Genomic DNA, 23,715 nt, shown 5'->3' with positions numbered 1-23,715 from the left:
GTTTATCGGTGCATTACTGTGTGTGACGTGTGCAGGACAATATGAAGGATAAATCCTCAGCTGTGAGATTAACATCTGATCATCAGACCGCAGAGCTCATGGCTAAAAGAGTTAGTTCATCCAATAATGAAAACCATGTCATTATTTACCCTCATATCGTTTGATCCCGCCTTTTTTTTACTGTAGGAGTGGATGGTGACCGACCTTCTCAAGCTTCAAAGGACCCAGAAGTGTTTTATAAATACCTCCTCTCATATTTAAGTACCCTGAAGTCCTGCAAAAGAGTTTGGTGAAAAACAAATATAATTTAATTTGTGATAAAATTCTTGACCTGTGTTTCTCTTTTATTTAACATCTCTGTGTCTGAACTATTGTTTAGGCAGTTGTAGTGTACTTATCTGTGCTATTTTGAGACACCATGAATATGAACTAAAATGGGCTTTTTCCATACCATCTCTGTATTTAAAATGTATTTAGTTACCACTTAGTAAACCTGAACCAATCTTTCAAACAAAGATGGATTCAAATTTGTGGTACCTTAAAAAGTGGTACCTTAATACATTTTTAGCAGATTTTAGTTCATATTCATGTCGTCTCAAAATAGCACAAGTACACTTAGATGTTTTTAAGAAGTATTAAAGAAGAATTTTTAGTATATTTAGTACAAAATTAGTGCACAAAATCTCTGTTCACACAGATATGTGCACTAAAAGAGAGACACGGGTTAAAACTTTCCAGCTCCTCTTATTTGGTTACGGACATGACGTCATCATGCAAAGACAAATGGCGTTTTTCAAACTGTTTGGCTGGAAAAACCGACCCAACAGCTCAAATTATAAATTGTTATTATAAGCTTACCATTGTGATTTGGGGCAAGGGGATTTTTTTATCTACATATTCAATAAATTATCTTTTTTAACTGAAAATGTACGGATTGCAGCTTTAAGTACAGAATTAGCATATAAAATAAAGCACTTTTTCTCACCTGGGAAGTTGTATATATTTGAACATCTTCAGGACACTTAAAATATATGACACAAGTCAAGTGAAGTTAATTTTTTAACACTTTTGGGTCCTTTTGAAAGGTTTTCTGGTTAACTATGGGAGTGGATGGTGACCAAGGCGGTCACAATAAAAAAATTTGAAATCTGTCTTTGGGTTCTGAAGAACAAAGAAAGACATTGGGGATCAAACGACATGACAAAATGTGGTTTTGGGGTGAACTATCCCCTATTCACATCCCCTATGTCATATTTTCCTATCATTCCTCACTTCCTTCTCGCTCTGGCAGGACTGTTTAGCAACGGAGTATTTGTGTCAAAACAAACAGTCTGATATTCAAATCCAAAGGTACAGCTGTGATGAACACCTCCTACCCAAATACGTCAATGACCCAATAATACACCACATGGGTACACCACATAGTCAATGGTCAGTGTTAAGGTCACATGGAAAGTATAAACTATTGCCATCTGATACTGACCCAACAGTCCACGCAAGCTTTGTATCTATTCATGTAATCATATCAGCAGTGGAACATTTTATTTTAAGCAGTTATTCTTTGCTCTCTGCTGAGATTTTGTATTTGTCTTTCAAATTGATGCTTTGTATAGAAATTAAAAACAGTAGGAATGCCACCTTCATTAGACATCCATAAAAGATACATTTGCTTCTGAATCACATGCCGGGTTATGATTGGCGTCTATTACAGCCTTCCTTAAAGGAACAAATCACCCAAAAAACTTTAAAATCAATATATGGAGCACTTTCATGCTACTTTCTGAAGCCGATTGTACTGCATAGAAAAGAGAAGTAGAGATCTTTTGTGCTCTGTGAAAGAAAGAAAGCCATACCCATGTGTTTCTTAATACCATAATACACAAAAGCAAAGCTTTTGATCTATGGATTTGGCATTTTGTAATCTGGTGGATGAGAGCCTCCACGGACCCGACCGAAACAGCCCAGTAACAGATCCACGGCAGCGGTTACTGTTGATTTGATCTCATCCTCTGTTCTGCCCTGTTGTGGGTTCACCTCCACCATATCTACAGCAGAAAGCAGCCCTGGAAAACAGTTAACCAGATAGTTACAGGTAAGGTCAGATATATATAACAAACCAAACTTTATGAAACATTAAGAAAGATTATGGCAATTAGCCAGTCAGATAAACATAAGAATTAGTGGTCAACCAACAGCCAATGCTGATACCAATGTAAATGTGGGGTAGCCAATATATAATATTGATATATAAGAAATAATTTGATAGCAAATGTGACACATAAAATTGCTATTATGAAAACAAATTATTCAAATTTACTCGAAATTAAAGGCACAATATGTAAGGTTTTTGCATAGAAATATACAAAAACTACTAGCACAGTGTTATATGTTATCCCAAATGTTTCAACATTTGAATTCAAAGAATTTGCAGTAAAAAAAAAAATTCTGCCCGTTTATAGGTCCTGTCCGATCAATTCCTATCAACAGTGAATCATTCTACGCTCTTTAACATCACCATCAAGCTACACCATTGTTGTTACAGCAACCTCTAGCGGCAAAATGTACATATTGTGCCCTTTTTACAAGTTCGCATTAACATGTAATCAATAGGAAATGAAATAAAGCATATTTGGCATGCTGTCCAAGGGGAGGGCTCCGAGCCCTGACTATTAGCCAGAACCCAGAGTATTCCCCCCTCCTTAACTGGGATAGATGTACTAGATGAGAGTGAGGCGTTGGGGTGGAGGAGGGATGCTGCAAAAACTCATGGGACAGAGGTGAGGGATGGGATATTTATTGACACCTCTTCGTGCTGATTGCCTGGATCAAATAACCATGCTCCTCAAAAACGTAGTTAAATAAACTTCATTAAGAAAATAATTAAAAAACTTGATACATGGATACAATTATTGGTCCATTTGACCCGATTTTAATTCGGTCACACACTGGTACATCACTGACTATGATTTAATCCTGTTAAACAGAATAAATATTTATGTCTTCTTACCTGTTTGACAGATATGTTCGGTGATATAAATCCCCTCTCTATAGGTCAGGCCTCCGGCTACAGGTGTACCTGTTGCAGGTGATACTGAGGGGTCCAGTGCATCAATGTCAAAACTGAGGTGGATGGGTTTTTTCACCCTGATCCATAAAAGAACAGAAATGTTTTCCTGCAAAATCTTTGGTATATTTAAAATCTTGATTTAATCTTTGTCACTTCAGTCTTACTTTGAAAACATGTGATCGCATGTCTGTTCCATAACTTTCGCTATTCCAAGCCGATCAACATCTGTCATGGAAAAGGTTTTGATGCCAAGGTACTGCAGGATATAACTGAAATATAAAGACTGATTGAGACTAATAGAATCTGTTTTGTAATAGGAACGAAATAAATATTTTTTTACAGGGATGCATTCTATAAACTTACTGTTCTTCTGGGTCTACATCCCGAAGTCCAATGTACACAATGTCTTTGGCTGCTATACAGGGCTTCACCCATGAGAAATTTGGCATTATGGGAATCTGAGGAAGATGAAAAAAGTTTTCATATTTGATGAGCTCAGATCCAAAAGCTGCTAAACACCACCACTTCCATAAAAAATTTATAATTATATTAAAGGAATACTGCACTTTCTTGAAAAAAATCCTGATGATTTACTCACCCCATGTCATCCAAAATGTTGATGTCTTTCTTTGTTCAGTCGAGAAGAAATTGGGTTTTTTGAGGAAAACATTTCAGGATTTTTCTCATTTTAATAGACTTTATTGGACCTGAACTGTTTACAGCTTTAATGCAGTTTCGAAGGGCTCTAAACCAGTGTTTCTCAACCCTGGTCCTCAAGGACCCCCTTCCAGAAAGTTTTAGATTTCTCCCAATTTAAAACACCTGAACTAACTCATCAGCCTCCTTCCAGAATGTCTCCCTAACAAGCTAATAATTAAAATCAGGTGTGTTAATTAAGGAGACATCTAAAACATTCTGGAAGGGGGTCCTTGAGGACCAGGGTTGAGAAACACTGCTCTAAACAATCCCAGCCGAGGCATAAGGGTCTTTTCTAGCAAAACGATTGTCATTTTCGGCAATAAATATAAAAGTATAACCACATCTTCTTGTTTTTCAATAGCTGAGAGATGCACCAGCTCGACCTCACGTAATTGCGTAAGCACGTCAAGAGCACACGTTACACATTATGTGAAATGCACATGCATGATCTTTTGACATGATGATGATTTACTTTATAACTGCGTTGAAACTTCAATTTTAAACTGCATTGAAACTGTGAACTGTTAAAGTGCAATAAAGTCTATTCAACTGAGAATGTTTTTCTTAAAAAAACTTAATTTTGATTAAACATTTTGTATGACATGACGGGTGAGTAAATTATAATGATTTTTTAAGAAAATTGAGTAATCCTTTAAATGAATGCTCTCGGCATGTATTATATGTTCATCAAATACTTTTGCTTCAAATCTGCGTAATCCAGGCCATTCAGATATACAGATTTGTTGACATTAAGGGCTGTTCGCATTATAAAAATAACTATAACGTTAACTATAATGATTACTACATTAGCGTACAGACGATAACAATAACTAATTCGCTCACACGTGCAGTTCTCACGCATATCACTTGCCTTTAAAGTCACCATGAAAAGAAAATAAAAAAACTGTAATTTGTTTTATAATATTGTGGTATTTTTACAAGTATGACTTATTTGTGAGCTTCATTCTCTTTTTTATTCACGTGCCCTCATAAACTTTCATACCATCAGCGCTGGACATCTGAGGTCATTTTATGTTATGGACCTCAGCAATGAGCTTCTTCACTATGTGAACGACCCTTTAAACGCTACAATTTTTAGCAAAGTCCTCTAAGTGCACATAAGAATTATTGTAAGAACTGCGGCATGCAAAACGACAGTGGATCACATTCAAACTTGGGTCCCTTGTGAGTACTTGGAACTGAATACAACCCAAATGTGGCAGTGACATGCACCACAGCACCCCCTAATGTGTGATCAATGTGTAATCTTTTGCAATTTGTAGTTGCATCTTTAGTGATTCTGCAACTGTTTACTATGTCTTGTCCAAAAAAGTGGATTTTTTAAAAATTGGAGGTTTTGCCCAAAAAGGTTTGCATGCACTTAGAGGGTTTTGCAGTTAAATTTGTTAAATACCAATGAAATGACTGAAGTGACATTTGTGAAAATAAGTTCAAACACAGCCCAGACATTTAGGCTAAAACAAGGCTAAATTTGGACTGTCAGTGAAAATTTAATAGACGTCTAACCATTGCCCAAGAATAAATAAATAAATATGGAATATTATACATCTCACAAGTTATTTTGGCAAAAACTACATGTAACCAAATTCAAATTTATTTTGGCTAGAAGTGGGTTACTCATAGGCAAACTATATCAGGTCTATAGTTAACCTAGATGGTGAAATGACGGCTGTTGCTTTCTCCGTATCAAAATCTGAGATGACCTGACATAGACTCATGGCCATGGATTTTTTTTAATGAATTATTAATATATTGCTGTCTGTGATTCAGTAAGGCTGGAGACTGCAGTGTAATATGAATAAAAAGTGCTCATAAATGGCTGTTATCCTCTATTGAAATGAGTGGAGGCTTGGACCCGTAAACATTATTCCTTATCACGACTTAACAAGTGGATAGAACCGCCAATAACTCACTAAGACATTTAAGTGGATGATAAAGAAACCTCAAAAGCAAGTTAAAGCCAACTGAGCAAGTAAAAGCCCATTGCCTTAACATATTGCAACATATTTCAAAATGCAATTCAATTTGTTTGTAAAATCCTAAGAATTTCACACCAGCTATGTGGTCAGGAGGATGTTACAGCTGAAGGTTTCTGTAAGAGTTTGGCAATTAGTGATGAAATTCACTGTAACAATAACAACTGTGCAACATATTACACCAACTTTAACGCAAGAATAGATGATCAGTTACCTTAGACTGCAGTTCATGAATAAGGTAAGACACCGGCTGGCCGTGAATGTTTCCAGTCGGTGTGGTCAAAGGTGTGTTGATGTCTGCATGCGCATCCACCCATAAAACACTCAGCTCATTTCTTGACGCTGCGTGACCTGAGATTGAACCGATCGCTAAGCTGTAAGAACCAGCAAACACAGACAACATCTTAACTAGAGACCCAAAACATCCATAAAGTTTCAATGTTTTTTTTACTTTCAAATGTTTGAAGATCAACAGAAATGTTGGGTTTCACTTTTGGCTATACTGTTTTTTTATGGAGAAGAACCAGAGGAGCTTAGAAAGACAATAACCTGTGATCTCCTCCCAGCATCACACAAGTGTTGCCATCGCTCTTGACTTTGTGCACAGCTCCTGCAAGTAGCTCATTTGCACGGCCAACCGATCTTGGCATCTTCACCGTTCCAAAAGGCTCATCATTGGGAATGTCTTCAAACGTCAGATTTCCATAATCCTTTACTATACAACCTGGAGAGGGACAGTAGGTCTGAAATAAGTGAATTTTTAAAAATCAAAAGCCTGCTTAGAGGGCAGGTGGTTGAACATCCACTAGATGAAATGGTATTTAATGAGTTAGTGTTGTTGAAAGTAAAAAATAAGAAACCGCAATAATCCCGAAATGAATATAGAAATAAATGATTCATTTTGGAAAGTCAGTTACTTATTTATATAACAAGCTGGCTGTGCAATACTGTGAATATATTATGTAAAGACAGGCTGTGGAGTGACAATATATTCACAATATGTGACTATGTGCACAATAATTTACAAAACGTTTACTACATAATGGAAACATTTAAAGGTTAGCTGTGCAAACTTCATCACCCTCATATAATTTGAAACCAATATGACTTTATATTTATCATTATACTTTTATAAAAAAAAAATAAGAAACTGCTCTTTGGAAGTAAATGATTAGATAATGGTAGCACTGCTAAATTTAACGCAGTTTTATTCAGATCAACCCAATTTAATTCTGCTAAGGTAACTAAAAACAAATGAGTTAGTTCAACTAAATGCATATATCTAAATGTAGATAATTTAATTGCGTGCAACCACTTACCTTAAAAAATTGAGCAGATTCAGTGAATCATTTGGGTGCACTGATATATAGGCCTATAATCGGTATCTACAGATAAAACCATTTTCCCTATTAGACATCGGCTGATTGTTTGAAAGTAGCCGATGATCAGGGCAAATTATTTCCTGGAAAAAACTGTGGTTATTTTGAATTGGGTTACAGTGACAGCAAACTTGAAACAAGGATTACAAGCAAACTATGAGTATCTATCGGTATTAGATGTCATTCTAAGTAATCAAATATTGGTATCGGCAAAGACAATTTGTATCAGTGCATCCCTAGTAAAAAATACAGGTTTAAAGGAACATGAAGATGTCTTAATTAAGCAAATCCATTAGGTTTCAAACTCCAGTTTTGAATACTGTATCAGGGTTTCCCGCAGCACTTCTCAGTTCGGGCGGCCCACCTTAGCTGGGATACCCTACCACCTTAACAAGGTCGTCCAAAAAAAAATTCGCTGCACAAAAGGCCGTCAAGTGCATCTCGGAGAATAGCGTGGACGCGCTTCACACTGCGAGCGGGCATGCGCCACATGGCCGAAATGAGAGAAAGACATGGTCCGTTAATGTCTAGAGGATAACTAGCCTGTTGATAAAACATTTAATTCATTAATAATCTAGTATGTGTTCATTTTCTGTCATAGTTTCTTCAAAATTGAGTTTTATTTGAGTGTTTTAAATAAAATATTTTCATCATGACGCGTACGCCCCGCCCCTTTGATTGCCACGCCCCCGGCCCGCCCACCTGCACAACCCTACCACCTTAACTAACAAATTTTCTGCGGGAAACCCTGCTGTATAGTGATATACACAACAGTATAGGTTTTTGTTCAGTTGATCTCTATAGACTGACTATTAAAAAACTAGAACTAACTGTGTTTCAATCTGCGTTTGAGAAATTTAGCCGAGTTCTCTTTTTAACAGTGTCAACGCGGCACTGGGTTTGTTGATCTGAGATGCAAACATGCTTCCCTTTTATGTAATAACACAAATCTGTCAGTAATACAGAGGGGGTGGTGCTGGATCAGCGTTGCTGCTCCTATTAGATTTCATCTTCGAAAGTAAATAAATAAAAGAGTGTACTTGGCAATCCCTGATCTACTGTTGATGGTCATGACACCGGTCTCTCTGGCTCAGGGTTTAAAGCAATATCACTTTTTCATAGTACAGTAACAACCAGAAGCTTTAGATTTAAAATCATTTACACTCATGAATATGGTAATCAAAGCATTTGCCAACAGCCAATATAGTTCAAAAACAATTCACATTTACAATATAGCGTTTGTGCTATTGTTGCATTATGCATAAGTACTTAATCTATAACATTGGACACATACTATTCACTGTTTAACATTAAAATTCATGCATAAGAATAGTTTTACATTTTATGTGGTTTTTACATTTACATACAATCTAAAAATGGCTGGGTTATTTTAAACCTATACTGGGTAAATATTGTACAGAACACATGCTGGGTTAAAAATGACCCAATGTTGGCTTGTTGTTATGCAACCAGGGGTTATAATAATAACCCAGCAGTTGGGTTAAGTTAAGGTAACCCAGCATTGGTGTGTTCTGTCCAATATTTACTCAGCATGGGTTAAAAATAACCCAGCCATTTTTAGATTGTTGTTAGGGTTAGGGTTAACGGCAGCAGTCCTGGAGACAACATCAATTTTAACATCTACACACTGTTAGGAAAAAAAGGGTCCCTATAGTTATCACTTGGGCAGTGCCCTTTAAGGTAGAAAAATGTACCATTTAGATACAGACATGTATACATTTGGTATCAATATATACATTTGATGTACTTATATGCACTCTTTGGTACTAATATGTACCTTTGAGATACTAATACGAACTCTTAGGTGCAAAGGTGTAGACAGCTACCTCCATTTTATCCGAATTTATTACAAATGCGACCCTGGACCACAAAACCATAAGTCCCGTGGGTATATTTGTAGCAAAAGCTAACAATACATTATCGATTTTTTATAATAACATTCATTGGGATATCAAGTAAAGATCATGTTCCATAAAGATATTCAGTACATTTCCTACTGTAAATATATATAAATATATTTATCATTTGTAATATGTGTTGCTTACATCAACTTTAAGATGATGTAAAAATCTCAATTTCAAAAAACTGATGATTTTTTGGTCCAGGATCACAAATATTTAATATAGTCTCTAAACTATGAACTCATAAAAATTGAATATTAAGAATAATTATCCAAGAATAAAACAAATGTTGTCTAAAATGATTTAAGATCAAATCTAGTATGCCAGTGCTCCACATTTCTTAACTACTTTAATTCTTGTATATTACATCAGCATCAGTAATAGTTTTCCTAATGCAAACATTTAATAATTTAAAAGACTGCGAAAAAAATATTTTTGCTATTTGTCACACAAGAGCAAACAATATCCGTATATGATAGAATTTGTTTGTGGACTAGTTTAGTTCTAGTAATAAGAGTGATATAAGCAGTGTAAAAAGCTGCTGTAAGGTTGTTGTGCAGTTACCTTGCACTTTAAGCTTCTGCACCAATCCTGCAGCTCGGATAAGATCTGCTCCTCTCTGCACACCATCTCTCCTCTACAGTCAATAACACGAGCATTACACTGAGCACTATACTGGATCATAACAGCACAACAGTATGTTTGGGCGTTATATCTCACCTGTCCCTTGGAGAAAGGTGCGCCTATTATTCCCACACAGTGATGATGATGATGATTTCTTCTGAATGTATGGAAAGCGGCTCGTAATCCGCAGAAACTCTTATTTGCCGCCATAAGGGATGCCGCAGTGTGATGTACACGCGCCGTTGTCTCTGAATTCAAAGCTGATTACGGGACGCGTGACGACATGGGTCGGGTTAAACTCATTGGACTGATCGAGTTGATCTCAGTTAACCTGGCATGTTTTTTCCCCATAGTAAACAGGAAAGAACTACATTATGTTGATATAACGGCACTGGTAGGCTATATTTGTTTTTAATTAACATAGGTAACATTTTTATCATATATCACGAATATTTTAATATTAGATTAAAGCTGTTAGAATTTAATAGTAAATGGACTGCATTTATATAGCGCTTTCACATATCAATGTCCCTCCAAAGCACTTTACAAGTTTTGCCTCACATTCACCCATTCACGCACTCATTCACCAACGGCGGTGTCAGCCATGCAAGGCGCCATCCAACTCGTCGGGAGCAGCTGGGGTTAGGTGTCTTGGTCAAGGACACCTCGACACTTGGTCAGGTGGATCCGGGGATTGAACCACCAACCTTCCGTTTGTAGACAACCTACATGAGCCACTGCCGCCCCGAAATACGTTCCTTGTCATCAAAATCACTACAAAAATTTATATATGACAATTATTTTGTAATATCTGGTTTTAGACACTTTAGCCGGTCAGACTAGAACAGTGTTTCCCAACCAGGGGGCCCAGAGGGGGCAGAGGCCCAGAAGGGGCAGAGGCCAGAGGGGGCCGAGGCAGATTTCCAAGGGGGCCTCAAGCTGACTTAAAATTATTAAAAATTGGACAAAACAAGCATTAAAATAAGCTAAAACAAGAAAAAAACAAGATATTTATTTTTTTGTCATTTTGGTAGCGAATAGATCTGTCTAGTCATTCCAAGTTATATTTAATTTTATGTGTGGAAAAAATTGAGTGAGGGCCTTCAAATATTGTTGTGGGCAACTAGGGGGCCTTGAAGTGAAAAAGGTTGGAAGCTTGACTAAGCTGGTGGGTCAGCTAGTCTTCAAGTCTGACCAGATAAAAAGTGTTCAAAACCCCTCTAAAACTAGCCTGGCACACCAGCTAATCAGCCAACCACCTTAGGCTGTTTTTAGCAGGGTTCACAATTTTTATGTGATGTACAGTATAATATGTATTTCAGTTTCTGTTTTCATGATTTTTCTATACTATCTGTTCTACAATGTGTTTTATGTAAAGCTGGTTTGCAAGAATCCAAAACTGTAAAAAGCAAAACAGAAATACATTTAAATTAACACATGCAGCATCACATTACAACCCCTTAGCATTCCTGAAAAACCTAAATCATGCCTAAAAAGGACACTAATTGTATCTTAAAAGGGTTTACATCATTTGAATCAGAAGAATTTCAGCTTTCCAAAGATATTGGATATTGGAATGCTAACGGGTTAAACATATGCGTAACGTCTACTTTATTAGATTTTCTTAATTGAGAAGGTTTCTTTTCTTTTTTAAAAATACTTAAAGCAATTTTCAGTTTTGAATAAGGCTATATTAGTAAACATTAGTGAATGCATTAACTATAATATATACATACAATATAGGCTTTCAGCACATATTAATTCTTGTTAATGTTAGTTAATGTCAATACAGTTATTCATGTTAGCTCGCTGTGCATTACTTAAAGTTACAAGGCTTGATTTCTAAAATATATTTTACACCACAGATGCAGTAATATGAACTACAAAACATCTAAAATATGATTAACAATATTGTTAAAAAAGTACCAGGAACTAAAATGCATTTTAACCTTGATGTTGAACAGTCTGTTGTCAACTAGGCTACAATTACAGTCCTTTAGACAATATATAACTGTCAGCATGGAAAGTTGACTAGCAATCATAAGTGAACTTTTCTCAGGAAAATGACAGTTTTGATAAACTGAACGATGATAGGAATGATGATAAAGGGTGTGGCTGAATAGCTGAAGGGTCAAGAGAGTTGAAACGAACTGTTGGCTAATGTTGTTCTTGATATCAAAGTTATACCAGGTGTCTATTGATTGAGTCAACACAACCATGGATTAATGTTCTGTCTGAAGAGTACAAACAGTCATTTATACTTTATATACTATTTATCAGAAAGGAGTCAGGTGATTGAAGGGTAAGAAGGACAACTGACATCAGCCATTAGTCAAGTCATTTCAAAGGATAAGAAAAATCATACATTTTAGTTAAAGTTGACAAAGATTTTCTTGTTCACAAAGCAAGAAATGTGCATCAGGTTTTTGATTTCATAATTTACACTCTTCATGAAATACAAATACATGTTTTCTAGATTCATCTGTTTATATGTATTCATAGGGTTTCAGTGATGCAAATCCATGCGTTATAAAATGTCATAAAAATGTTCCTCTTTAAAAAAAACACTAAAGACATTTAAACACCAAACATATTACTTTAAGTGAAGGCACGTCACATTCGATCACAGCTTAAAAAGACAAAAGGCCGGACATTAGGACATTGAGCTGTCTGTCTGGAGATGAGATGTGCCGCTGGTGGAGCTGACAGACAAAATTGTGCACAGAATAGCTGCTCATAAAGTAAATCATTCAGGGATCAGGATCGCACACCAAAGTTTCTCTGATGTTGGTCTTGGGTGAGATTAAAAGTAGCTCTGCAGAGGTTCACCGAGTACAGTCTCCATCTCTTGAATGACCTTCTGTACCTGATGTTCAACTTCCTCACACTCATCTGTAAAAAAGACAGACAGAGTAACTACAACAGCAGAAAGAAATCTAAAGTCTCTGTTATGTTTCTTTAATGCAGCCCCAGCCGGATAAAATATATGTTTGGGGCTAAATAAAGTATATTTAAAATGTTTTCAGTTTTCTTTGAAACACTTTGTAATCTAAAAGCCTGAAAAATTTTCAGTGGTTATGGGATGGACACTATTTCTGATAATAAATGGGCAATTCAATGCAAATGTAAACTTTAGCATTAAAAATAAAGTTAAATATCCAGGCAAAGTCTCAGTTTTTAAATAATTATTTCATTATACTCTAGAGATGTAACGATTACTGGTTTAATGGTTAACCGCGGTAAAAATGTCCAACGGTTAGTATTACCGGGTCATTTTTAAATTACCATTTAACCGTGCCAGTGTTACGGCTCAAAAATCCCTGTGTGCAGCATCAACTAATTTAAGTGATAAAAGATTATTATTAAGAGAAAATACATCCAAAACTTTTTTCTCTCAAAAATGCATGCACAAAACTTAAAATAAATGTTATATGTTCTTCAAAGAGCCATCCCTTACCCATTTGTTGGGTATTATTGCTTCTGGTTTGTGCATTTTAATTTACAGAAATCCTACAGAGTATGTTGTCTCCCAAAAACATGTGTCCTTTTTTTTTTCACATCTATAACACATGTATTTCCCTTATCTTAAACAGAAAACATGAGTATAAACTGATATTTTTCTGATGTCTGGCCATCAGGGGTTTATGAAAATATAAACAGACACTTCAACATATTAGCAATAAATGCATTCTCTGATCATTTATATTTCAGGTTTTGACTGCAAATGTCACAATGCTAACACTGCAATTGCGCTCTTATCATTTAAACGTGTTTCTACTCATTTCTATTATGTAAATTTTTTTGAAATAATATTTTTCCAAAATGCTTTTTTTGCTAATATATTATTGTTGTATTATTTAAAATCCGGCCCCCTGACAATTGTAAAAACTTGCCAAAAACATGAAACTGGTCTCTTAACATGCTGATCAGGAGGTCTCATTCAGTCCATGTAGGTAATTCTAAACCTGCGTTCACACCAGCCGCGGTAGAGGCGGCAAAAACGCGCATAGTTGGACGCTTGAACATTCTGAGTTTACTCGTTTCATTCGGCCGTAAAAGACACCTATGAAATATTTGAGTCATTTGAGACATTCACGTGGAAATTCATGTCATGGGAGGGGCTTCTGCGACTCCGCTCGCTCCCTGAAATCATGTCACTACTAGAGCAAGCTCCTGACGGTTAACGCGGCGCGAATATCCGCCAAAGTTCAAATTGTTAAACTCTGGCGTTTTCCACAGCAACGCTCAATTCGCGCCATTCACACGTACCGCACCGCAGGAGGCCTATTTGCGTCTTTGAATTGACTTAACATGTAAATCACTCACGCTTGCCACCTCTTCCGCACCTGGTGTGAATGCCACATTAGGTTGAATAAGTTGCAAAGTGGACCTGTGGCCTGCACAGACTAGTCTTACAAGTAAACTTTTTATCATTAATTGGTTTGTTCATACTAGTTCTTAAGGCACAGTCTTAACTTATTGGCAATGTTTATGTATGTTTATCAAAAGTCCGGTTATGCAAAACTAATACTGAGTTAACCCTTTGATGTAACAGTTACATTAGCTTTGTGCCATTTGATTATCTGATGTGCTTACCCTCCATGAGCTCAGCCAGGAATGGGATGGTCTCGGGTAGAAGAACCATATAGTTCTCTCTTAGTTTGCTTGCCAACTCCAGCAACATGACCAGTGATGAGAAACGCACCTGAACGAAAGCACACACAAACATTTGGTACATGTATTACCAAACGCAGTTACCAATGACACCAACCACATTCATCCCTTTCTTTGGGTCATCTACATACCTTGGGTGAGCTGTGACGAGTCTTGAGGAGAACCTGATAATTGAGAACCTTCCACTGAGAATCGTCTCCCATGGCAACGGCGAACTGGGCAATACAGGGTACCAAATGTTTGGTGATGCGGGTCTCGTAGGCCTCCTCTCCTCCGAGCATATTCTCCAACTTCAGAAATACACATAAACAGCTTTAAGCAAGTGTCTTAATACAAAACCAGTAAAAGCATTCATTTAATAAATGTGCACCCACACACCTTTCTAATCACTCATTAAGTTCAAAATATCCCAAGTTCCCTGCATGTTTGTTTATTAAATATTATATAGTCTGAATTTGGCTTGGTGTGCAAGTTTTCTTGTTAATCTGCGTGTTATACTAACCTGATCCACCAGGGGGTTCAATAGAGCGTCAGCCCTCTCCTTACTGAGGAAGCGTTGCGTATCATAGAGGAAGACCTTATGAAGACAATCCAACACATACTGCAGCAATAGACTGCTCTTCTCCACATTATCTCCATCTTCATCATCATCATCATCCGATTCAAAGAAGGCTTCATCTATGGAGAAAAAATCATATTAGTTTACAGGTATATTCAGACTTTTATTCACACACACACCCACACCCATACGCTCATAATCTCAAATCATGGATGTTTACCTGTATGGGCAGCATTGAGTTGAGAGAGCAATTCAGAAACAGGTTTGACCAGCTGCCCGGCAAACAACACAAACAGTCCTTTGAGTTTGTCTGCGATGCGGTCTGCGAGTCGATAGAAGGTCAACAGGCGGTCTTTAGAAGCGCCATTCATCTTTGACCAATCAAACAACTGCAGGAGTGAGAAAAGACCAAATCAGAATACATTTACTTTGAAAATGTAAAAACTGCTCACTAGACAATTACAGGAGGCATCTGATTATATTTTAAGGCGACTTCTACATTTCATATATAGACATATATAATATGTTTGCTTTACATTTAACCATTATTGCATTAACAGATCAGTTTCATAAGGAGTCTACTTCCACAGAACCTTTTGCACCGTGCACTTTTGTCACTTACTTTATTTTGGTGCGCAAAAAGGTTTTAATAACTTTATGCATGAAACAACAATTCACGTTGACAAAATTAAACATTTGGAAATCTTACAAGCAATATTTTCAGTTTCCAGTTGTAGAAACTATGGCAACACAAATGGAAAAATGCTGAAGTGGCGTTTATATAGCATCTTATATGCAGCTGTTGTGTCTCGCAGCTAATTCATTACGATGGCATAGGGCTGGGTGGTATGACGGTATATTCCGTAAACATGAAATAAAATGTCAGACGTAACAGATTTTTCTGTTTCGTGCATTTGCGGAATATAAAAAAGTGGGCAGGGCTCACGGTACATTCATAAGCATTAATGCTTTTCATTTATTTTGTATGGGTGACGTCATGCATTGCCGAACAGAATTGTGGATCCGTCGGCGTCGCGTCACTGCTGTTGCTCGCACAGAAGCTGAACATTTATTAACTTTTCAAGCGCCAACGTGTGCGTCAGCCAATCAGATCTCCTTATACAAATAACCTAGTGCACAGCCAGCCCATTAAGTTTATGCAAACTATGCAGTCACTGTGATTGGCTGTTGGCCACGCTTCAGACACACCTTCTGTCAAGCGTTACTGGCATCATCCCACCCACCCCTATGATGGCATAAAATAATGTGATCAAATGTACAGGTAATAAAACATCAATTCATTACCTCATCTGTAAACATGATCATTACTTCATTAAGCTGCACCTTTGTTATTGCTATTGTGTTGTTGTGTGAAATGTAAAAATCCTACATATTGTGGCTTTAATATTCCACCTTCTACATTAAATATTAGCGGCCCAGCGTGCAGGACTCTGGTGTAGGTTAGCGCAGGTTAAGTAATTTTACTGAGGTTTACCTTGAAGAATAGAGGTCTAAAGGTGACTTCTGAAAGTTTCATTATCATCACCAGGAGACAGTTGATCACACTGCCCTCGATCTCACCGGTCTTCTTCAGATCTCCCTAATAGTAAACACAACATAATTATTGCATTTCAAGCAAAACACATCGATGAAAGGTACAGAAAAGTTCACTCAGTACCTGACAATGTTGTGCACGGAAGTCGAGAGCAGACAGGAAGAAGGAAGTCAACTCTGATTGGTGGTGATTGAGTTGGTCCTTCTCCATGTGAGTGAGATGTTCCTTCAAGATGTTCATCAGTGGACCAAGACGCTTCTGTGGCATGAACAATAGGCAGAGTTTTTGGTATCCTGACTGTTTCCCTACCATCAGTGGTCACATGCAAGCAGACTGCAAGCCACCCGTTTCAAGACATTTTTAAGTCATTACTGTGGGCATCTTACCTGTTGTGTATCCACCATGCTACAGTAGCATTTGGTGATGGTGGGAATAAGAACCCTGGATGGCACTTTTGTGGCGAGTGTGTTGTTGAGAGACGTGAGACGCACAGGGAGCTGAGGGCAGGACGTCAGACGCTCCACAAGCAGAGTTAAACGTGTGACCTACATAGAAAATTTTGTTCAGTGGCAAAATATAAAGAGCTTAAAATCATGTCAATACGTTGCTTTATAGTGATGATGCTGACCTGTGTGATGGTGTCCTGCAAGTAGGGGCTGATGAAGTGTGGCAGGGTCTCTGACACGCGCTGCAGGGCCGTGACGGCACTCAGCAGATAGATTTCATTGGTCAACAGATCTTTCCTCTCCTTCAGAGTTCTCAGGACAGCGGGCATCAGTCTGACACATAATGAACATAACAATTAACACATGACACATTGAGTACATTTACATGTAGGCGTTTGTCAGATGATTTTATGCAATGACCCATGACCTTTTGCGCTGCTAAAGCAATGCTCTACTACTGAGCTGAACTAATTATTAAAATCACAATGTTACATTACCTGTGTAACTGTGGTATAGCGAGGGCCTTTAGGGTACTGGTCACCTCCGCAACACACAGCAGGGCACTTCCCATGACGTTCTTCTCCTCGTCTTTATCAGCGACAAGCTCCACCGCTTTGTTAAGAACAGGGACAAATGGCTCCTGATGGTCTGAGCCAAAACTGCGACACAGCAGCTTGAGGCTGTAAAGTGCCGTCTGCCGATTGATGGCCTGCTCTTCGTCTTCTTGTGAAGAGGCTTGACTATGACCCCGACCCACAATGTTCAGGAGGTCACCGATGAGTTCAAGAAGCACGGTGATCTGTCAAAAAAATTATAGCATTTTCTAGTTAAGATTTATGAATAAGATACGAGTATACTGATATAATACTTGACATAATATAAAATAGCAGTATTTACTAGGGATGTCCCGATCCGATCACGTGATCGGAAATCGGCCCCGATCACGTGGTTTCAGACTCGATCGGAATCGGACGTTACCTCCCGATCAGGACTCGGATACATATGCAGGGTTTAAAATCCATTAAGTTCTCGCTCTGCTCCGCGCCAGTGTACGCGCTGCGCTGGTGCGTGTGAACTGAAGAGAATAGGCTTGTTCGACTTCATCCGGCTGCTGGTTCTTGTGGTGCTGCATGACGTCAAAGTTCCGCGTGAACGATTTAAAAGCAAACTCCTCCGTATGATTTCGCAGATCACTCTCGCGGTAGTTTGACGTCACCCGGCTGTCGATTGTTGCGGCGCCGCATGAAGTCGAACAAGCCTATTGACGTGCTTTCATTCATAGGCTTCACACTCGTGCGTGCAAGGAACCCACGACAAAACCGCGTTTTTACCGCTCATTTAAACGACGCGTTGATCGTTATTGTCAACATTTGCTCAGACGCAGTTCCGCGTCTCACTCAGAACCTCAAGAACGCGCATTCGCGCAGGATCATTTGACATTACTGTAGAGATGAGAGAGAGAGAGAGAGAGAGAGAGAGAGAGAGAGAGAGAGAGAGAGAGAGAGAGAGAGAGAGAGAGAGAGAGAGAAAGAGAGGTAAGAATGGTGCCCATGTCGAAAAAACCTAATAGAAGTCTAGAAACAAAGTATTAAAGTATGTATAGCCATGTCACTCATCTCATTACAAAATGTTAACTAGATAACTGGATACAACTGATTGTATAGTTTAATAAAATAATGTATTTTGATTATACAAATGAATCACGACCTAACTAGTGATTGTTTAACTAACTGCTGACCAGCTTAGGGAATCTCCATGGCTAATTTATAAGACATATTGCTGAATCAGTATGTTGTTTTTCTTGTTAATTGAGTCTATTTGGGTAGCCTATCTTATGCCTAGAATGAGTCAAGGAGGTTGAGTCTTATAACTTCATTCAAAGTTTGATCAATTGTGCATAATGACATGTGCAACAAATGCATATAGGGTGTCAGACTCATAGATTTGCATAATTTAAAGTTCAGGTTTTAAAGTTTGGGTCAACATGTGGCACAGCTTTAAAACTGAAACTTATAAAATCCTATCAGAGATACAAAATGTCATTGAAGCACACCCAGTGACTTTGCTGTCATCAGGATTAAACATGTTACCCCTCGAACCCTCCCTCCCAACAGAGCCTCCCCACAAAACAAACCCCAATTTAACCCCTGAACATATATACTATATATTCATTATTTTTTAACACATCTGTAGTTATGCGCTGGCACAGAGTTATACTCTTTTGACTCCACACAGAAACAGTAATGCGTGCAGCATGACATAAGGAACATCCTGGTTCTGTTTTTTCGCTCTTCTTTATTCTTTTTTTTATGTATTATAGAAGTATCGGATCGGGACTCGGTATCGGCAGATACTCAAAATCAAATGACTCGGACTCAGACTCGAGGGCAAAAAAACCTGATCGGGACATCCCTAGTATTTACGTTATGTAACACAAAAAACTTTGATGGTATGATTAAGATTTTGTACCTGCTCCTCCTGCCATTGCGTTCGCTGTTGTAGTTTGTTATTGAGCAACTCCATGGCCTTTCTTCTGACTGACGGCAACTGATTACCCATCAGACCTCTCATTACCGTGATGAAGGTGTCCATGGGCAGAAGGGCATTTACCTAAAAATGGTCAAATACATGATTTTATTTACATAAATGCGTGACCTTACAAGATATTTCTCTCGGTGCTATAAAACATTTTGCCAAGTCCACTCACAAAGCGCACCAGCGGGACCCCAGCCAGTCTGCGCAATGCTCTGTTGTAAAGCCGCACACTCACATAACTGAGGCACTGTGGTTTCAAAATGATGCAGTGAATTTTGGCTTCACATTGATGAGATGAACATCTAGATTGCACGTTGTATAATATATTTATGTTGTAGAGCTAAGGGTGTCACGATTTCGATTTTAAATCAAAATCGATCGAAATGAAGTCACACCGTCGAACTTCGAATTAAAAAATGGGATTGTCGATGCTGCCACGCCCCCATGTCACGTCCGCTCGGCTTGCCAAGCGGGGGAAAAACTCTCAGAGATTTATATTTTAAACACAAGGGATGTTTTGCTACAGCTCCTTGAAATGCATATCATAAACAGGATTACTACCTAGTGATCTGACTTCGGACAGAGCGCAGCTCTCTGCACATGGGCGAGAGTGAGAGAGGCGCCAAGATGCAGCGGGTTATATTTTAAACAAAAGGGAAAGTTTGCCTCAGCTTGCATGTAACGTATAAAACTGAACAAATATGTAAGGATTACTTTAGTTTATGTTTAGACTTCGGACAGAATCAAACGCGAGAGCGTGTGCACTTGAGACAGAGAGAAGCGCAGCTGCTTTTGACGCGCTGGATTTATTTAAGATGTTAGGGAGTCCAAGACGCGAGCATTAAGTCCATGTGCGTGCAAGAAGGAATCCTACAAGCTTTCTTTCGTGAAGTAAATCCCAAAAAACCCCATGCGAGGAAAAGCATGCAATGTGCATGTTAATGTGAAACTATAATAATAATAAATAATAATAATAAATAATGGCATAGCATTTTTATCTTAAAAAAAGGTAAAAATCGAGAATCGAATCGCGACCTTAGAATCGTAAATGTAATAGAATATAGGATTTGGAGAATCGTGACACCCCTACGTAGAGCGTGTGAAAGCAGTTTGCTATGTAGCTTATTAACCCTTTAGTTTCACTTCACACAGCTATTCCAGTTGACATTAAAAACATTTAATTAATTAATAATCTAGTATAGTTTCATCAACATTCAGTGTTTTAATACAAATATTTTCATTTTCACCTTGTCGTGTATGGCCCGCCCCCAATTAATAGGTACTCGTTTAACAGACCTATGGATTACTTGAAATGACTAAAAAGCACATGCCAGACAGAGACCTTCAAAAATTGGTATTGAGATCGGTCTTGTACTAGTGCCTTGTTACGATGGAGTTGTAAGTGTTGCCATGTAATATCAATGTATTTGATCAATGCAGATGTTAACTCTTTCCCCGCCATTGACAAGTTATCTCGTCAATCAGCAATACCGCTATTATCCACCACGCACTTCGGCAACTTCTAAAACCCGGAAGTATCACCCTAGGGCGAACAGCTGTATGTCCGTCTAAGTTTTGAGGATTGCTCTGCATCTAATCTCTATTAAAAGTCCTTTACAAAAATTTAATTATCCCAGCTTTTTGCTCAAAATTTTGTGTTTTTTTCCCCGAAAAACCTACCAATATTTGAGAAGTGATAAAAAGAGAACTAATGAAGGTAGGATAAAAACTTTTTTGTTTGACAGAAGAGCATTTTCTGGGAGGCATTAAACTTTTGTGAAAATCATGAAAAATGCTGGCGGGGAAAGAGTTAAGCGCTTTACTTTATCCAGTATGATCTACCTTGTCCAGGGTGTCATATGACTTGCTGAGCAGGGCTCTCCAGAACTTAGCTGTGGGTTTGTCTGAGTTCTCCTCCACACATCGAGCAACTGTATGAATGTAGCGCAGAACCTCCTCCAGCAGACTACATAGAAAACAAACATTACAACATCTGGAAACTGCCTGCAAAGTATTACACCACAAACACTGTCATGCTTAAACTCACTTCTGCTGAAGATTTTGTAGGCCGGCTTCTGTTATGTCTTCACAGTCAGCCACCTGTAAATCAAATGATTACACGTGTGACTTTGACAGTAATGTCAACATCAAATGAACTGCTTCCCAGTCTAAATCAGGCTACCTTTCCAACAAACGTGTCAGAGGACAGAAGCTGAGCCATGAAGGAGACGGAGAGGAATTTGAAATGACGGAGATCTTTGCCACTATGAGCCTGAACGTTGAAGATCAGATCGGAGACGGTCTCTTCCTTCTTCACCACGCTTCTTCCTCGTGCCCGCTTTTTCTCAGGAGCTGTGCAAAGAAAATATCAAACAAAACAAATTTACAAAAAATTCAGGTCAATATGAAGCGATTTATAAATATTTTTGACCCAAACCTTTTAAGAAAATGTATCTTAAAATAATCTTACCTTCATTATCCTGTGGTAAAGTCATGAGAAACTGCATGACCTTGATGATAGAGGTGAGCTGCTCCTTTACCTCAAACTCACAACACACTGAGATCCAGAAGTCCTGATCTCTCTCCACAACCGACTCCTAAATACAAAACATCATGTAATTAATGATGTAATAAATAAACACATCCTGCAGTGACTAACAAGGTCTGTGATATTAGATGCACAAAACTTTCCCTACCTTTTCTGTCCCACCGGCACTCACAGACGTCTGTGTGACGTGTTGCTTGAACAGGAGTAACATCATGACCCAGAGGAAGCGAGACGGGCCCAGCGTGCCCACCAATTGACTGAGGATGGGCAAGCGTCTGTGCTCGGGCACATGTGGCAGAGCATCAACAAATACGTGTACGATACGCGTCACTACAATCTCCATTTGACCATCAGACTGAGCACTGCCATCCTTATGGGCCTGTGGACCAGAGAGAAGAGTAATGCAGGTTGTGATATTCAGAAGAGCTTTTACGGTCCTGTAATGAGGGTTCCTTATGAAAATCATTTCTTAAAAATGTATTGCTGAAACATTACAAAGACTTTCCCAGGTGAAAAAGTAGATGATGGTGGACATATGCATCTCGGATTGCTTGAGGGTGAGTAAATAATGAGGTATTTTCGGTATTTGGCAGAAGTATACCTTTCACCCAATGTTTGCCATGTTAGTATGATAGTAAATAAATGCTTCTAATAAATGATTACACACAGGGTTTTGCAAAGTAGTTAAAAAAAACCTAACTGACTATAACAAATAAAAAAAAGATTTTGACACAAACCTTTATAAGAGCAGGGATGACTGCCTGGACAGTCTTATTGATGACCTGGAAACTGTAAGCATCATCCAGTCGCATGATGTTGGCACCCATGAAGGTAAAGATGGGCATGATGTTGTGAAGAACTTTCTCCTGAAATGAGTGAGACGATTAGCAAAACTTTTTGTGTATATATCTGTGTGTGTGTGTGTGTGTGTGTACTTACAGGGAAGATTCCAGCTAAAGCCCCAAGCAGCAGTAGGGCGTGATGGTGAGTTTGGGGTACATCTGACATCCTGACACACTGTACTACCAGCTCCACATTAAATTTATCCTCCTCCAGCACATCTAATCAGAGTAAAAACAGTGACTTAAGTGACTTAAACTGCAATTCATCAACAGGCCACTAGAGGCTGTCTCCAAAAGGGAGTCATTTCCCATAGACCCCTCATGTTAAAATGGCCAACTTTACAGCAGAAAATAATATCAGTTTTCAGCCTGGTGCAAAAAGTGATTTTGGTCTATATAGCTAACTTTGCCCTTCATGACAACTGTGAGGGGGTGAATTTTTTCATAATTAAGGGCGTGGCCACCTCAGCTTCACCCACATCCCGGCACTTAAACATTTTTGGTAATCCACGAGTGACGCGCTGCCAACTATTGGCTTCAAAAAAGCTCTTTACAAACCTATGGGTGATGTCACGGACACTACGTCCATATATTTTACAGCCTATGAGTAAAAACCAGAAACCCTATTGAGCAGGTATTTTTATGAGGGCCTGTTGCAAGGTTCATGTAACCCATACATGACTTTCAAAGCAGATTGGGTTTGTTGTACCTTTGCTGATTGGACTTCCGTCTGGAGAGAGTTTCTGACAGACGTTAAGGAGACAGCTGAGGAGGAGTTGTTTGGTGTACTCGATATTCTCCTGCTCAGCCGCTGTGGGCTCCAGACATCTACCCAACACAAACATTTCTGAAACGTCATTACTTAATT

General features: G+C 38.4%; 2 protein-coding genes across 2 annotated transcripts in view; both read right to left on the bottom strand.

Annotated features, from left to right (window-relative positions):
• Positions 1 to 809: 809 nt before the first annotated feature.
• Positions 810 to 10,437, bottom strand: arg1 (arginase 1). Its single transcript, XM_073815862.1, has 8 exons — positions 9,785 to 10,437; positions 9,629 to 9,701; positions 6,313 to 6,487; positions 5,978 to 6,137; positions 3,431 to 3,525; positions 3,232 to 3,336; positions 3,008 to 3,144; positions 810 to 2,063 (listed from the first exon to the last, which is right to left on the bottom strand). The coding sequence occupies exons 1-8, from the start codon at positions 9,896 to 9,898 to the stop codon at positions 1,900 to 1,902; spliced, it is 1,023 nt and encodes a 340-aa protein (XP_073671963.1). The 5' UTR covers positions 9,899 to 10,437; the 3' UTR covers positions 810 to 1,899.
• A 1,583-nt stretch (positions 10,438 to 12,020) lies between these two features.
• Positions 12,021 to 23,715, bottom strand: part of heatr1 (HEAT repeat containing 1) — a 33,727-nt gene continuing 22,032 nt past the window's right edge. The window contains exons 27-45 of the mRNA XM_065257739.2: positions 23,557 to 23,675; positions 22,945 to 23,066; positions 22,743 to 22,871; positions 22,154 to 22,384; positions 21,928 to 22,054; positions 21,640 to 21,809; positions 21,505 to 21,557; positions 21,300 to 21,423; positions 19,392 to 19,532; positions 17,420 to 17,721; positions 17,105 to 17,255; positions 16,863 to 17,021; positions 16,600 to 16,734; positions 16,417 to 16,521; positions 15,142 to 15,310; positions 14,865 to 15,040; positions 14,494 to 14,652; positions 14,285 to 14,393; positions 12,021 to 12,580 (exon numbers count right to left, since the gene is read on the bottom strand). Coding sequence (XP_065113811.2) covers positions 12,492 to 12,580; positions 14,285 to 14,393; positions 14,494 to 14,652; positions 14,865 to 15,040; positions 15,142 to 15,310; positions 16,417 to 16,521; positions 16,600 to 16,734; positions 16,863 to 17,021; positions 17,105 to 17,255; positions 17,420 to 17,721; positions 19,392 to 19,532; positions 21,300 to 21,423; positions 21,505 to 21,557; positions 21,640 to 21,809; positions 21,928 to 22,054; positions 22,154 to 22,384; positions 22,743 to 22,871; positions 22,945 to 23,066; positions 23,557 to 23,675 — 2,770 coding nt within the window. The 3' untranslated portion in view covers positions 12,021 to 12,491. The remainder of the gene's footprint in view (positions 12,581 to 14,284; positions 14,394 to 14,493; positions 14,653 to 14,864; positions 15,041 to 15,141; positions 15,311 to 16,416; positions 16,522 to 16,599; positions 16,735 to 16,862; positions 17,022 to 17,104; positions 17,256 to 17,419; positions 17,722 to 19,391; positions 19,533 to 21,299; positions 21,424 to 21,504; positions 21,558 to 21,639; positions 21,810 to 21,927; positions 22,055 to 22,153; positions 22,385 to 22,742; positions 22,872 to 22,944; positions 23,067 to 23,556; positions 23,676 to 23,715) is intronic.

The sequence above is a fragment of the Paramisgurnus dabryanus genome, chromosome 1, assembly GCF_030506205.2.
Source record: "Paramisgurnus dabryanus chromosome 1, PD_genome_1.1, whole genome shotgun sequence".
NCBI classification, from domain to species: domain Eukaryota; kingdom Metazoa; phylum Chordata; class Actinopteri; order Cypriniformes; family Cobitidae; genus Paramisgurnus; species Paramisgurnus dabryanus.
This window is presented reverse-complemented; position numbering and strand designations above follow the sequence as displayed.